The following is a 14,604-nucleotide window of genomic DNA, read 5'->3' on the forward strand; positions in this document are numbered from 1 at the left end:
TGGACAAGAGGACCTTTTAAAGGTCCCTTCCAACCCAAACCATTCTAGGATTCTATGTGCTGCTGGTTCCCTCTGGCAAGCTGGGTGGCTCTGACCTGCTCTCCAACAGGAAGACAAGACTATTTGTGGTCTGGTTTGTGGTCTTTAAGTTAAGCAAGGGATGAATTCACTCTCCTCATGGACCTTTTGAGTTGCTCTTTGGTTTGAAGAGAAGCTGCCTTGTCTTTTTTATTTCTTCAGGAGCATTGCAGGGCTGGGTGTCAGAGCTGCTTTCTGACACCACCTGCAAGAGAGAACAAGCATCAATGAGCAATGCTGCTGGTTAGCTCCTGCAGGGGTGGGGTTTGCTGCTCTGGAATAGAGGCCACACTCACCAGTGTGAGACATGTTCTACATGAGCATATACTTTCTAAAATGACCTCTGGTGAGCTTAGCTCAGTGCCAGCTCTGTTTGAGTTTGATGTCAGCAATATTGATGCCATATTTATCCAGGCCTGAATGACAAGGTGAGATGATTGTGGTGCTTTTAGGTAGCAGCACTGAGTGAGGTGGTTTTGAAGTAGGACACGTTAATGCAGGCTCAGCATTTCACTGTTCAGCCTTCAGCTGCTGCTGCTGCTGCTTCAACCTTTCTCTGTTACACCCCCCAGTGTCAAGGAGGCCCATGGAGATTCGATCAGTCAAACAGCTTTCTGAGGGATGATTTTAATTCACTTCCCCAAGCCCTTGGTGAAAAGTCACTGTGTCATTTGCTGTGGAGCTTGTCTTCAGGTGTTAGATTGAGTTTTATGCTCCAGGAGCTGCTTCTCAGGCGTTAGACTGAGTTTTGTGCTTCAAGAGCTTCTTCTTAGTTGTTAGATGGAGTTTTGTGCTTCAAGAGCTTCTTCTCAGATGTTAGACTGAGTTTTGTGCTACGAGAGCTTCCTCTTGGGTGTTAGACTGAGTTCTGTGCTTCAAGAACTTGTTCTTGGGTATTAGACTAAGTTTTGTGATCCAGGAGATTCTTCTCAGGGGTTAGACTGAATTTTGTGCTCTAGGAGCTGCCGCTTCCCGTGTATTAAACTGAGTTTTGTGCTCCAAGATTACTCCTGCCCACTATGCATCAGATAATAAAGGCTTCTTTGGCAAGGAAAAGTCTTGTTCTCAAAACTAGAATTATTTAACTTGATGGCTTATTAAATCTGGTAATAAGAGGAATAATAGGGGAGGGCAAACTCCCCTACTGAAAAGAAAATCTCTAAATTCTCAGAGTTGAGAAGATTTTAGCATGTGTAAAGGTTTATTTCCTTGTATTAAAGTCAAGGAGGGAGGTGTGATGGTATCCAAACAGCAGCAAACACAAGTAGTTAATGACAAACTGTTCCTAGTTCAAAGGGCACACTAACTAATCAGCAAATATTATGGCTACAGGTTTTTTTCCCCCCTCCTCTTTATTGTTTGTAGTTGTTATCTGCTTGGGTTTTATCGTTTTGAGAAGTTGAATAAATCAAGGTGATTCTTAATGACATATATTGTGCCCTGCTCTGAACTGGACAAAGTGCTGACTGACCTTGGAGCCTGCAAATGGTTTTTGCTCCAGAGAGAAGATTTCCTGCTTCTCTGCAAACACACTAAGAGCACCTCAGGACTTGGCACTCAGAAGAAATATGGAAACACTGAATGAGAAGAAATAGAAGTAACAAAATTGTTTAATGCAGACTTCCAAAGGTTAGCAGCTTTCCTCTTCCAAACTTGATGATAGAAGAACCAGGTGTTTAGAGAGCATTTGGTTAATGGTATGTCATGGAAACTGTGTCCTGGTGGTTTTATCTGTGTTGTGCTCTGAGTCAGACCAACAGGGTTTGGTTGTAGCTGGGGCTGAGTCGAAAGTGCTTGAGAGGTGCCTCATGCAAAATACCAGCCTGGGAGGAGTGGTGACACCCTGTCAGGCTGTGCTGCCATTCAGTAAGACCTGGACAGGCTGGCAAGAAGGCTAGAGGGGAACCTGATTAAGTTCAACAAGGACAAGTGTGGGGTCCTGCACCTGGGGAGGAATAACTGCCTGCACCAGCAGAGGTTAGGGAAAGCAGCTCTGTGGAGAAAGGCCTGGGAGTGCTGGTGGTATCCTGCGCAGTGTGCTCCTGTGGCCAAGAGCCCAATGGCTTCCTAGGGTGCATGAGGAAGAGTGTGGCCAGCAGGTTGAAGGAGGTTCTCCTCCCCCTCTACTCTGCCCTAGTGAGGCCACTTTTGCAGTATTTGGTTCAGTTCTGGGCTTGCTAGTTCAAGTGAGGCAGGAATACTAGAGAGTCCAGCAGACTGCCATGAGGATGCTGAGGGGACTGGAGGCGCTCTGTGAGGAGGAAAGGCTGAGAGATCTGGGGCTGTTTAGCCTGGAGAAGAGCAGGCCAAGAAGGTATCTTCTCAATGTTTACTAGTGTCTAAGGAGTGGGTGAGGAGGGAGTGTGATAGCATGGCTGTAAGCTCTGCAGGATACTGGTGGGGGTCTTGCCTCATGGGTTTAATGGAAAAGACAGGTCTGCACCACAGACAGACTGAACTTGAGAGGATCTTGGTTTTCTATCTACCATATTAATTACCAAGCTCATTGTGTGTTCTCCATGAGTAGGAAGTTATTCAAAGAAACACAGCAATACTCAAAGGGTGCATGGGAGAGAAAGTCAGAGCAGTGCCTTCTGCCCTTGAGAGAGAGCTGTAGCACTCCTGTGATGGCAGAAATGCTCTCAGACACCCCATAGGATCAATCACCTCATAGGATGATTAAAAAGTCAGGAGAGTTTGGAGAGGAAAGGGTGGTGTTAAGTAAGCAGAGATGTCAGCTGGAAAGATCTGGGTACCCCTCAAAGGAGGGGAGGATGCAATGACAGGAACAGATGCTGTGTTCTTATTGAAGTACAGGCAGCATGCAGTTGGAGAAGACCTTGGAGATCCATTTTGCTTGGAGAAGACCTTTGAGATCATTAAATCCAACCATTATCTACCAAGTCTGGTGCTAAACCATGTCCCTCAGCACCACATCTCTGTCTATTTTAAACACCTCCAGGCCTGGGGATTCATCCACTCTCCTCTGGAGCCTGTTCCAATGTTTGAGAACCCTTTCAGCAAAGAAGTTTCTTGTAATGTCTGACCTAAAACTTCCCTGGCACAACTAGAAGCTGTTTCCTCTTGTCCTATCACTTGTTACTAGGGAGACAAGACCAACCCCCACCTCACTACAACCTCCTTTCAGGTAGATGTAGAAAGCAAGAAGGTCTCCTGCCCTCAGCCTCTTTTTCTCCAAGCTATGCAACCCCACCTCCTTAATCCACTACTCATCAGACCTGTTCAACAGACCTTTCACCAGCATCATCCAGCAATCCATCTCTGGACACATTCCAGCACATCAATGTCCTTCTTATAGTGAGGGCCCCAAAATTGAATTCAGGACTCAAGGCATACAAGGGAGACAGTCACTTCTGGTTTAGTGAAGGGCTGCAGTGGTACAGGGACTAAATGCTGGACACATTAGTGTGGACTGTACTGTGTGCGGTTCTGGAGCCCCCAACACAAGAAGGACATGGAATTGTTGGAGCCAGCCCAGAGGAGGCCACAAGGATGCTCAGAAGGCTGCAGCAGCTCTGCTATGACGACAGGCTACAAGAGTTGGGGCTCTTCAGCCTGGAGAAGAGGAGGATTCAAGTAGACCTTGGAGTGGCCCTCCAGTGTCTGAAGGGAGCCTACAGGAAGGCTGGGGAGGGACTATTGACAAGATCTTGTAAAGACAGGACGAGGAGTAATGGTTTTAAACTGGCAGAGGGGAGATTTAAGCTGGATGTTAGGAAGAAGTTCTTTGCAGTGAAGGTGGCAAGACACTGGCACAGATTGCCCAGGGAGGTTATGGCTGCTCCCTCCCTGGAGGTGTTCAAGGCCAGGTTGGATGAGGCCTTGAGCGACCTGTTCTAGTGGGAGGTGTCCCTGCCTATGGCAGGGGGTTGGAACTGGATGATCTTTGAGGTCCCTTCCAACCTAAACCATTCCATGATCTCCTTAAACAAGCACCATTCACTTTTGTGTGGAATGAGGAGCAAGCTGGAAATCCTCTTCTTCTTCTTTCATAATCAGGATGCAAGGGAGATGACTGAAGGCACGCAGGAGATGTCCTGCTTTCTGGTGAGGTTCCTCAGATGTCATTCTCATGCAAGCTAAATCATTACCTGTGGGAATGCAATGTGAGAAGTATAGTAACAAAGGAGTGCTGGCCTTGATTCCCACAGCTGCTACCTTATGTGAGAAAGGATAGATCAGTGGGCATCTCCTTAATGAGACAAACAAGGTGTGGTGTTTGTAAAGGACTGGGTTGCTCTTGCCTATTTAGACTAATGTGTAGGTGTGTGCTCTATGCTCAAGACTATATGATGAGAGCCAAAATGATCAATAAAAGTCTCTGGTAAAATTCACATGGAATCATCTGGAGTCCATGTGGCATCGCTCTGATCACACTGATCTGCATGAGCTTTGATCACGTTCTCCTGCAGCAGCAAACAGGTAGCTGCAACAATTACCTGCCTGTGTTGTTCCTAAGTAAGGGAAAACTGAATTCTTTCTCTTCTTCTCTGTTCCAGGCCAGCGAATTCCACCCCTGTATCTTGTTGGGAACAGTGAGAATGCACCAATCAAACTTCGAAAGCAGAAGCCACGTCCTCGTTTTGGTATTAGCTGCTGATGACCCCACTGGAGCTCTTTAGGTTTACTTGAAACCAGCACCGTTTGCTCTTTGTTTTCCCTGAGAGAGGGCTTTTGTGATCTCAGTGCTCCTTATCTTGAAAGTAGCAATTCTAACACTTCCCACCAGCAATAACCCAAGGGGCTGGAGCCGAAGGCTTCGCTTCAAAGGGATTTTGCAAAACCCAGGTGGAAAATCCTCTCTAATATCCTCTCAGAATGACAGTGCCAGAGTGCTCTGAGTCTGTTTGAACCAGGGGCTGGGTGGTTTTTTTTTTGTTGTTGTTGTTTGTTTGTTTTTTTACTAAAAATGTCATTTTAAATATTCAATTTAGATTTGCAGCCAAAACTTTTTACAGTGCAAAGTGGATTGGGCACGTTTTTAGAGTTTTCTGTGTAATGATAGGGTGAAAACAACCTCATAAATCCTGGGTTTTGGCTTAGAGTATCTCTGCCACCTGGTTCAGTATTTTTCTAAGTCTCATAGCTTCATCTCATGCTTCCAGTAAATATCATCAAGAAATGGACTGAATTTGCTAACCCCTCCCCAAAAAAATTGGATTTAAGGAATGAGTGAGGGCAGTTTTTACAGGCTGGGAGGCAAAACCTGTGCCAGGAGGTGCTGTGTATGTGAAAGAAGGAGCTGGCATGAAGGAGGCTGCTGGACCTCACACAGTTTCAGTCTGCTTCAGAAAGAAGCTGCAGAGACTGTGTTTGTCTAAATCACAGACTGGCAAAGGTTGGAAGGAAACTCTGGAGATCATCTACCTGACGTCCTAAAAAGTGAGAGACTTTTTAGGATGTCAGGCAGTGATAGGACTAGGGGGAGTGGAGCAAAACTAGAAATGGGTGGATTCAGATTGGATGTTAGGAAGAAGTTCTTCACCATGAGAGGACTGAGAGGAGATTTAATAAATGTTTATAAACATCTTAGGGCTGATGGTCAGGAGAGGGCGGACAGGCTCTGCTCACTTGCTCCCTGGGACAGGACAAGGAGCAATGGGTGTAAGCTGCAGCACAGGAGGTTCCACCTCAACACAAGGGGGAACTTCTTTACTGTAAGGGTCACAGAGCACTGGCACAGGCTGCCCAGGGGGCTGTGAAATCTCTTTCTCTGGAGACTTTCCAGGCCTGTCTGGATGTGTTTCTCTGTGATCTGTGCTAGATTTTATGGTACTGCTCTGGCAGGGGGGGTGGACTCAATGATCTCCTTGGGTCCCTTCCAATCCGTAATATCCTGTGGTCCTGTGATTCTGTGATGAGGGTCATGAGACACTGGAACTGGTTGCCCAGGGAGGTGGTAGAAACCTCATCCCTGGAAGTCTTTAAGGTCAGGCTGGATGTGGCTCTGAGCAATATGATGTAGTGTGAGGTGTCCCTGCCCATGGCAGAGGGGATTTGAAACTAGGTGATCCTTGAGGTCCCTTCCAGCCCTGACAATTCTATGACTCTGTGATCATTTAGTCCAACCTCTCTGCTGGAGCAGGGTCACCCAGAGCAGGTTGCCTGGGATAGCAATGTCCAGGTGAGTTTAGAATCTCTCCAGAGGATGAGACACTGCCTGAGTCAATATCCTTCCCAGGGTGTAGGTTTCTATGATGGCTGAAACTGTCCAAAGAACATCAACACCAGTGTAACCTCCAGTGCTTAGCAGATGTCCTCCAAATCTGTGCCCCAGACCAAAAATGTCTGCTCAGAAATACCACTTGATTTCTTAAAGAGGATGCCACAGTGCCCTGCTCCTCATGGTCTCATCACTGCACTCCAAGAAGTCTTCAAGTTGGAGTGATGATGTTTCTGTACAAAACCAGCTGAAGAGAGCACAGGAGAATTGAGGGTATAAAGGCTGGAACCCAATGAACCCCACCAGAATGTTTCTTTTCAAATGCAATTCTGTGAGCCTGACCTGGCAGCAGCCTGATCTAGATGAAGGTGCTTACTGCAGGGGGATTGTTCTAAATGACCTTTCGAGGTCCCTTCCAACCTAAAGCATTCTGTGATTGTATGAATTTGTGGAGCAGGCCACCACTGAGCTGTGTGTGAAGCATCTCAACTTTGTATGTTAAAATAGTTTAAAACTGGCAGTGGTAACATGAGTCTGTGGCAGGTTTAAAATTCAAACGACCTCAGAGGTATTTTTTGTGTTGGGTGGGCCAGAGCTAAATCTCCTTGTTCTGCTTTTAGTCATCAAGGGAAACATTTACATGAACAAGGATCTTGGTTGTGTAAATTCTTGGGATTGGAGTTAAGGTGAGCTGTGGAGAAACTCTGAAGATCAGCAACTGTGAAATCACAGGTGAAGAAATAAGGGCCCAGTGTACAGAGCAGCTCATGTTTCCCCTGAAGACTTTCTCTGAAGCTTGCCTTCAACAATGGTGTTGCCTTTCTGCTCTTCCTCAAAGCTGGAAGAACAGCTTTGTTTCTTCAAGTCAGGGAACAGGTTGGTTTAAAAATTGTGATTTTCAGATGTAACCTCCATTAGTTCTGCTTCCTTTTGTTGCTTGGAAAGTAGCATTTCCACTTGTGTAAGCAAACAGAAAACCTCCAATCTCAGAGTCAAAACTTTCACTGGGGACTGGAATTCATCTTGATACTTAAGAGCTGATGAAGGATTAAATGACTGTGAGGAGCAGCTGACTCTGTAGCTGATCTGTTTTAATAATAATGATAAGTACTGCTGCAGTTTGAGGCTGGCCAGTTAGTCCTGGGTTTATCCAAGACTGGTTTGGGTGGTTTGTTTTTTTTCCCTTAAGAGAGCTGGCAGCAGACCTGAGGCACTGGCTACAGTGCTGGGGATGTTTGGTGGAGCTTGTTTGTACCATGACTCAAGGCTGTGAGCACCCAGTTGTGGGTGACTTGCTTTGCTGGCTGGTAAGGAACTGGTTTAAAGAGCAGATGATGAAGAAAATAGTTTTATAGAAGGGCTTTGAGTGGGCTGGACCCATTCGCTTCATATCTGGGATGCTGCAATGTGTTAGTAGTTTCTAGTTTACATACTAATTGTATCATGCCTAATGATGTTGTTTTGGGGTGGGTTGTTTGGGGGGGTTTGCCTTAATTGTAGGGTTTGTGCTTTATTTAACCTACAATGATCTCTAATAAATGTTTTAAATGCCTCTGATTTGAGGATGTCTCTGATTTCACTAAAGCAGGCTGTAGTGATAGGACATGGGGCAATGGTTTCAAACTAGAGAAGAGCAGATTCAGATTGGATGTTAGGAACAAGTTCTGCACCATGAGGGTGGTGGAACACTGGAACAGGTTTCCTGGGGATATCTCTGGAGAGAGCAGTGACAAGGGAAATGCAATGAAGCTGGCAAAGGGTCTAGAAGTCTTGTGAGGAGCAGCTGAGGGAACTGGGATTCTTTAGCCTGGAGAAAAGGAGGCTGAGGAGGGACCTCACTCTGTACAACTCCCTGAAAGGAAATCAGGGCAAGGAGGGGAGGGAGCTTTGGATCTTTTCTCCCAGCTATCAGCCTCAAATGGTATTAGGGGATATCTAGGTTGGACATAGGAATGATTGCTTCCCAAACAGATTTGTCAAGCCCTAGAACAGGCTGCCCAGGGAAGTGGTGGAGTCCCCATCCTTGGATTGGTTTAAAAGCTGTGTAGATGTGGTGCCAAGGGCCATGGTTTGGTGGGGGACTTGGCAGTGCTGCATGAATGGTTGTATTTTATCTTAAAGTTCTCTTCCAGTCAAAATGATTCTATGATTCTGTACCTCAGTGCTGTTGTTTCAAGAGGTAGAATCACAGAATGTTAGAACTCTCAAGGCTGGAAGGGGCCTCAAGGACCACCTAGTTCCATCCCCTCTGCTCACAGTAGATCAGGTTGCTCAGAGCCCCATCCAGTCTGGCCTTGAAAACCTTCAGGGATGGGGTTTCCACCACCTCCCTGGGCAGCCTGGATTTTCCAACTCACCAGAAGTTTTTTGCACTGCCTGGCTCATGTTTACAAAGCTGTTACCACAAACACCAGGACTATGAACAAAGCTGAGCAATCAGCTGGAAAACAAACGTCCTCTGCTTCTCTTTTGAAGGCTGCAGGTTGTGTCTTGGGGGTACTTGAGGAAAAGTATTTGACATTTTGGCCTTCAAGATCTTCACAGCTGCAGCTTCAGTCCCCCTGCACAGAGCATCACAGGACACCCTGCTGTGATCTCCTCGGCACTGTTCTGAAATGAGGACAGCTGATGAAATAGTCCAGCTACTTCATACCTCCACCCCCTCACCTAATCTGCACAAGTGCTCAGGCTTCAACCAGGTTTGTGAAATGCTTCAAAGGACAACACTAAACTGCAGGATTATTCTTCCTGGGTTTTTTCTTCCCTTGATGTTGCTTTCCACAAGGCTGCAGAGTAATGTTCTTAAGAGAATTTGAGCACTCATGGGCAGAGAGCCTGGCTACAAGAGTTCATAACAAACACCTCTGTATTGGTGCTTAAGGACTCAGTGTCAGCGTTCTTGTGCAATGGGGTTCTTGACTGTAGCCTTTCAGTACTTAAAGGGGATGTAGAAGAAAGATGCAGACAAGGTTTATAGCAGGGCCTGTTGTGATGGGAGAAGGAGTAATGGTTTTAAACTAAAAGAGGGGAGATTCTGACTAGATAGGATGTATTATTTTAAGGTCAGTGTGGTAATAAAAGTGGCCCAGGTTACCCAGAGAGGTGGTAGAAGCCCCATCCCTGGAAACATCCCAGGTCACATTGAACAGGGCACTGAGTAACCTGATCTGCTTTTTGCAGGGGGCTTGGACTAGATGATCTTAAAAGGTCCCTTCTGACCCAAACTAGTCTATGATTCTATGACTAAGATTGTGCTTACATTTGGTTTATAACAGCTGGAGCAGGGGTAAATTCATTGCTTGATACACATGATGGCCAAAAATAAGGTTTCAGCAGAAACTGTATGACTGCATTTAACAGGCTGAGAAGGACTAAGTCACAGGATGATCACAGAATCATTAAGGTTGGAAAAGACCTCCAAGGTCCTCGAGTCCAACCATTAACCCAGCATCGCTAAGTCCACCACTAAACCATGTCCTTCAACACCACATTTACATGTCTCTTAGATTCCCCCCTGGGATGGGGACTTCATCTCTGCACATGGCAGCCTGTTCCAAGGCTTAACTACCCTTTGGGAGAAGAAAATTTTCCTTATGTCCAACCTAAACTTCCCCCAGTGCAACTTGAGGCCATTTCATCTCATCCAGTCACTTGTTCCCAGTGAGAAGAGACCAGCCCCCACCTCACCCTAGCCTCCTTTCAGACAGTGAGAAGGTCTTCCCTCAACATCCTTTTCTCCAGGCTAAATAACCTCATTTAGAATCATAGAATCAGTCAGGGTTGGAAGGGACCACAAGGATCATCTAGTTCCAGACCCCCTGACAGGGGCAGGGACACCCTACCCTAGATCAGGCTGGCCAGAGCCTCATCCAGCCTGGCCTTAAACACCTCCAGGAATGGGACCTCAACCACCTCCCTGGGCAACCCATTCCAGGCTCTCACCACTCTCATTTCTCTCAGCCTCTCCTCACAAGACCTGTGCTCTAGATCCTTCACCTGCTTCATTGCCCTTCTGTGCACCCACTCCAGCACCTCAACATCCTTCTGGTAGGGGGGAGCCCAAAACTGTACCAAGTACTGGTGAGATGTTGCCTGGTCATGTAACATGATCCAGACTTTGCCATATCTGAAAACTCTTGTTTCAGATGGGTTCCTTCTCTTTCGATGAAGAAGAGTCTTGATTGCAAAATGTCTGTGTGTCTGTCAGCTCCAGTGCTGTCTCCATGCAGATTAATTTGCATCATCACCTATCACTGCTGTGTAGTTTTTAGGAACATGAGGAGAAGCTCCTGGTATTGGTGTGCAGCCTCACCTCTCTTTCAACAGACACAGTGTCAAAGTGTTTCTGAAATGGTTTTGTAATGCCAGTTGTGAAAACCTGAAGGTAGTCTCCTGGCAAATGTGGCAGTGTAAGAGACCTGTTCTAACTTGCATTTAGTTGTCACACCAGTTAACAGGGTTTTAATGTGTCATTATGGAAACCCAGCACTAGGGTAGAAGAGGATTCAGGGGCTTCTGGTGAGGTATTAAACATTTGAAAGGAGGTTACAGTGGAGCAAGGGTTGGTTTCATCTCCTTAGTAACAAGTGAGAGGAACTGGCCTCAAGTTGCACCAGGGGATGTTTAGTTTGGATTTAAGGAAAAATTTCTTCCCTGAAGGGGTTCTCAAGCACTGGAACAGGCTCCTCTGGGAGGTAGTTGAATCCCCATCCCTGGAGGTGTTTAAAAGATGCAGAGATGTGGTGCTGAGGAGCATGGTTTAGCACCAGATGTGGTAGATAATAGGGTTTAGTCCGTGCTCTGAAAGGGCTTTTTGACTGAAATGATTGCATGATTCTATGCAATGCAGAAAGATCCTTTTTTTCCTGGCTCTTACATTTCTCCAGCCAGAAATATTTTTTTTTATTCCTGAGACTCCCTGAAGTATTTAAAATACCAAAAAAAACCCAACCCCAGCCTTTCTTTGAAAAGCACTGCCCTTGTTTTCTTAAAGCTTCCCTGAGAACCCATCCTCTGTCAGATGTTCTTTGAGGCACACCTTGTTTGTGCTGAGCCTTCATGATTGCCACACTCTGGCACTGTTAGAAAACAAAAAATGCCTTTCCCCAAAGTCCATTTAATTCATGTTTCTTTTACCTAGTCCATGCTGTTCCAGCTCCCTCCATGACTTGTTTAAATAAGAAGATAAACACCTAATGACTCAAATCCTCTTCCCCTGCAGGGAGTACAGCAGGGGAATGATTTGTTATGGACTAAGAGAGACAGTTCCTACTCTTCTGATGACTTATTGACAAGTACCAGTCAATAAGGAAGTCAACTCTGTGTCTCAGAGATGCCACTGAAGAAAGCAAACATCAAATCCCTTCCTGTTTGCCAATGTAACAGGACTTGAGGGGGGAAGCCACAGCATTTAAGTCAGAAAATATGAGTAAGAGGGTTGAAATGTAGGTTAAGCACCTCATAAAAGAAATCCTTGCTTCTTGTCATCTCCAAGAACCCAGCTGCTTTGCTGACTAATCTCCCTTGTGAGTTTTCAGAGGTTTAGCACAAAAGATGCAGCCTGGATGCTGTGGTGCATTTCAAAATCCCTTCACAGTGTTCACAGAATGGGTTGGGTTGGAAGGGACTGTAAAAATCACCTAGGTCAAACCATCCTGCCATTGGCAGGGACTCCTGCTAAACCAGGTTGCTGAAGGCCCCACTCAGCCTAGCCTTGAACACTTCAGGCTGCACAGCTTCTCTGGGCAACCTGTTCCAGTGCCTCACCACCTTCCTGGGGAAGAATTTCTTCCTAATGCCTAATGTAAATTGAGCTTCTCCCAGTTTGAAGCCATTGCCTCTCACCCTCTCACTCCATGCCTTTGAAAATGTCCCTCTCCAGCTGTCCTGTAGCCCCCTTCAAATACTGGAAGGCTGCTCTGAGGTCTTTCTGGAGCCTTCTCCAGGCTGAACAACCCCAGCTCTCTCAGCCTGTCTTCACAAGAGAGGGGCTCCTGCCCTCTAATCATCTTCAGGGCCCTCTTCTGGACCCACTCTTAGCAGTTCATGTCCTTTTTGTCTTGGAAGCTCCAGAGCTGGACTTAGCACTGCAGGTGGTGCCTGAGCAGAGCAGAGGGGCAGAACCCCTCTCTCTCTGCCTGCTGCCCAAGCTGCTGGAGATGCAGCCCAGAACACAGTTGGTTCTGTGCTGTGAGCATACATTGCCAGCTTATGCCCAGTTTTTCATCCACCAGCACCCCCAAGTCCTTCTTAGTGCTGCTGTCTATCCATTCTCTGCCCAGCCTGTATTTTGTGCTTGGGATTGTCACCATCCAGGTGCAGGACCTATTTGAGCTCTGCAAAAAGCCCAAGTCATCTGGAGACCTAGAATCATAACTCAATATCCACGTTCTTGTCTGGGTTCATCACTTGCCATGTAGGACAGCTTTGCACTGTAGATATTTAGCCACAAAAAGGCATAAACTGTGTAGCAGGATTCTAACAAGAGCCCTGAGAAAGAGACTTAATTTTTCTGTGCTCTTTCTTGAGACAGCCAGGAAGCCAAATGAGACTGAAATAGCTTCCTGGCATCATTCCCTTCAGAGATACCTTTTGTCCTCTGAGTTTAACCACACACTGTAGGTCATTCCTGGTTCTCAGGGATGATTTGCTTTCAAGGTGGCAACCTGAACTGCCTGCTGGCACCTCACCAGCTCTCCTCCCACGGCACAGCCTTTAACACAGGAAAGGTTCTCCCCATAGTCTTGATAAGGAGGGACAAAAGTCTCAGCAGCTGATGTTTCTAAGGAAGGTGACTCAGCTTCTTGGCAGTTTTGAATATGAAGGAGGCTTTTGAGATAGGCTGGAAATAAGAATTCATAATGCTCTAGGAAAGGGCTCTCAACAGATAAGCTTCTTTCCCTGGGACAGAGATCCTAGAAAAATAAATGTTTTGGCTTCATCCAAAGAGGGGTGGGCAGCAGGTGGTGGGGGATTCTGCCCCTCTGCTCTGCTGAGACCACACCTGCAGTGCTGGGTCCAGTTCTGGAGTCCTCAGCACAGGAGAGACATGGACCTGCTGGAGTGGGTCCTAAGGAGGCCACAAAAATGATCCATGGGCTGGAAACCCTCTGCTGTGAGGCCATGCTGAGAGAGTTGGGGTTGTTTATCCTGGAGAAGACAAGGCTCCAGGGAGACCTTCTCGTGGCCTTAAGGGAGGCCTACAGGAAAGATAGGGACAGACATTTTAGCAGGGCCTGCTGTGGAAGGACAGGGTGTGATGGCTTTAAACTAAAGAAAGGAGACTTAGACTAGAGAGAAGGAAGAGATGGTTTCCAAATTGAGGTTGGTGAAACTCTGGCACAGGCTGCTCAGAGAGGTGGTAGAAGCCCCATCCCTGAAACCATTCCAAGTCATGTTGGCTAGGGCTCTGAGCAACCCGATCTAGATGCAGATGTCCCTGCTTACTGCATAGGGGTTGGACTAGATGACCTTCAAAGGTGCCCTCCAAGCCAAAGCATTCTGGGATTCTGTGTCACATTCATTATAAAATTCTGAAGGAGGAAAACAATATCTAGAACTGAGAAGAAGGAGCAAACAATGTGATGATGTCCTGCTCTGGAAAATACTTGTCGTGGGGTATCACAGCTCCATCAAGTTGCTATGTCTGAAATAGAAGATTTGGGTGTAGGGTAAAAAGGATATCAGATGATGACTGTTCAAAGAGCACATTTCCATGTGTCTCATGGCACAGCTGTGAGCTGACAACCCCAGCTAAAATATGAGCATAAGCAAATACCAGATCAGCTGCCTTGACTCCACCTCTAAGAGAAGATACCATATCTTTACCTGTGGGTATGCCTGACTTTATAAAGTACAAAGTCCACTGACTAACAGATGATTCCCATTCCTAGTAGTCCATGACACCCTGATTACTGCCTTGGAGCCCTGGACAAAGGGCTTTGGCTAATGCATTCCACTGCTCTTATGTAGCCTGCGTGGTTTAGCTTTTCATGAAGCTTGATTATGGCTGAATGATGCCATGAAATGTACAAAACTGACAGGTTGTCCCAGAGGAGGCTGGAGAAGAGAAAGCTCCATGGGAGACTTTAATGTGGCCCTTCTGTACTTGAAGAGGCTTATAAGAAAGCTGGAGACAGTCTTTTAGGAGGGCCTGCTGTGACAGGACAAGGAGTGGTGGGTTTCAACTAAAAGAGAGGAGATTCAGACTAGAGAGAAGGAAGGCATTTTTTACATCGAGGGTGCTGAGACACTGGCACAGGTTGCCCAGAGAGGTGGTAGATGCCCCAGCCCTGGAGCCACTCCAGGTCAAGTTGGATGGGGCTCTGAACAACCTGATCTAG

General features: G+C 46.5%; 1 protein-coding gene and 1 long non-coding RNA gene across 3 annotated transcripts in view; one reads left to right on the forward strand and one right to left on the reverse strand.

Moving 5' to 3' along the window:
• Nucleotides 1-7,133, forward strand: part of RAB31 (RAB31, member RAS oncogene family) — an 84,332-nt gene extending 77,199 nt beyond the window's left edge. Inside the window, exon 7 of the mRNA XM_064150220.1 lies at nt 4,599-7,133. Coding sequence (XP_064006290.1) covers nt 4,599-4,699 — 101 coding nt within the window. The 3' untranslated portion in view covers nt 4,700-7,133. The remainder of the gene's footprint in view (nt 1-4,598) is intronic.
• Nucleotides 1-14,604, reverse strand: part of LOC135178870 (uncharacterized) — a 93,967-nt gene that overhangs the window by 64,727 nt on the left and 14,636 nt on the right. The window lies entirely within an intron of this gene.

The sequence above is a fragment of the Pogoniulus pusillus genome, chromosome 10, assembly GCF_015220805.1.
Source record: "Pogoniulus pusillus isolate bPogPus1 chromosome 10, bPogPus1.pri, whole genome shotgun sequence".
NCBI classification, from domain to species: domain Eukaryota; kingdom Metazoa; phylum Chordata; class Aves; order Piciformes; family Lybiidae; genus Pogoniulus; species Pogoniulus pusillus.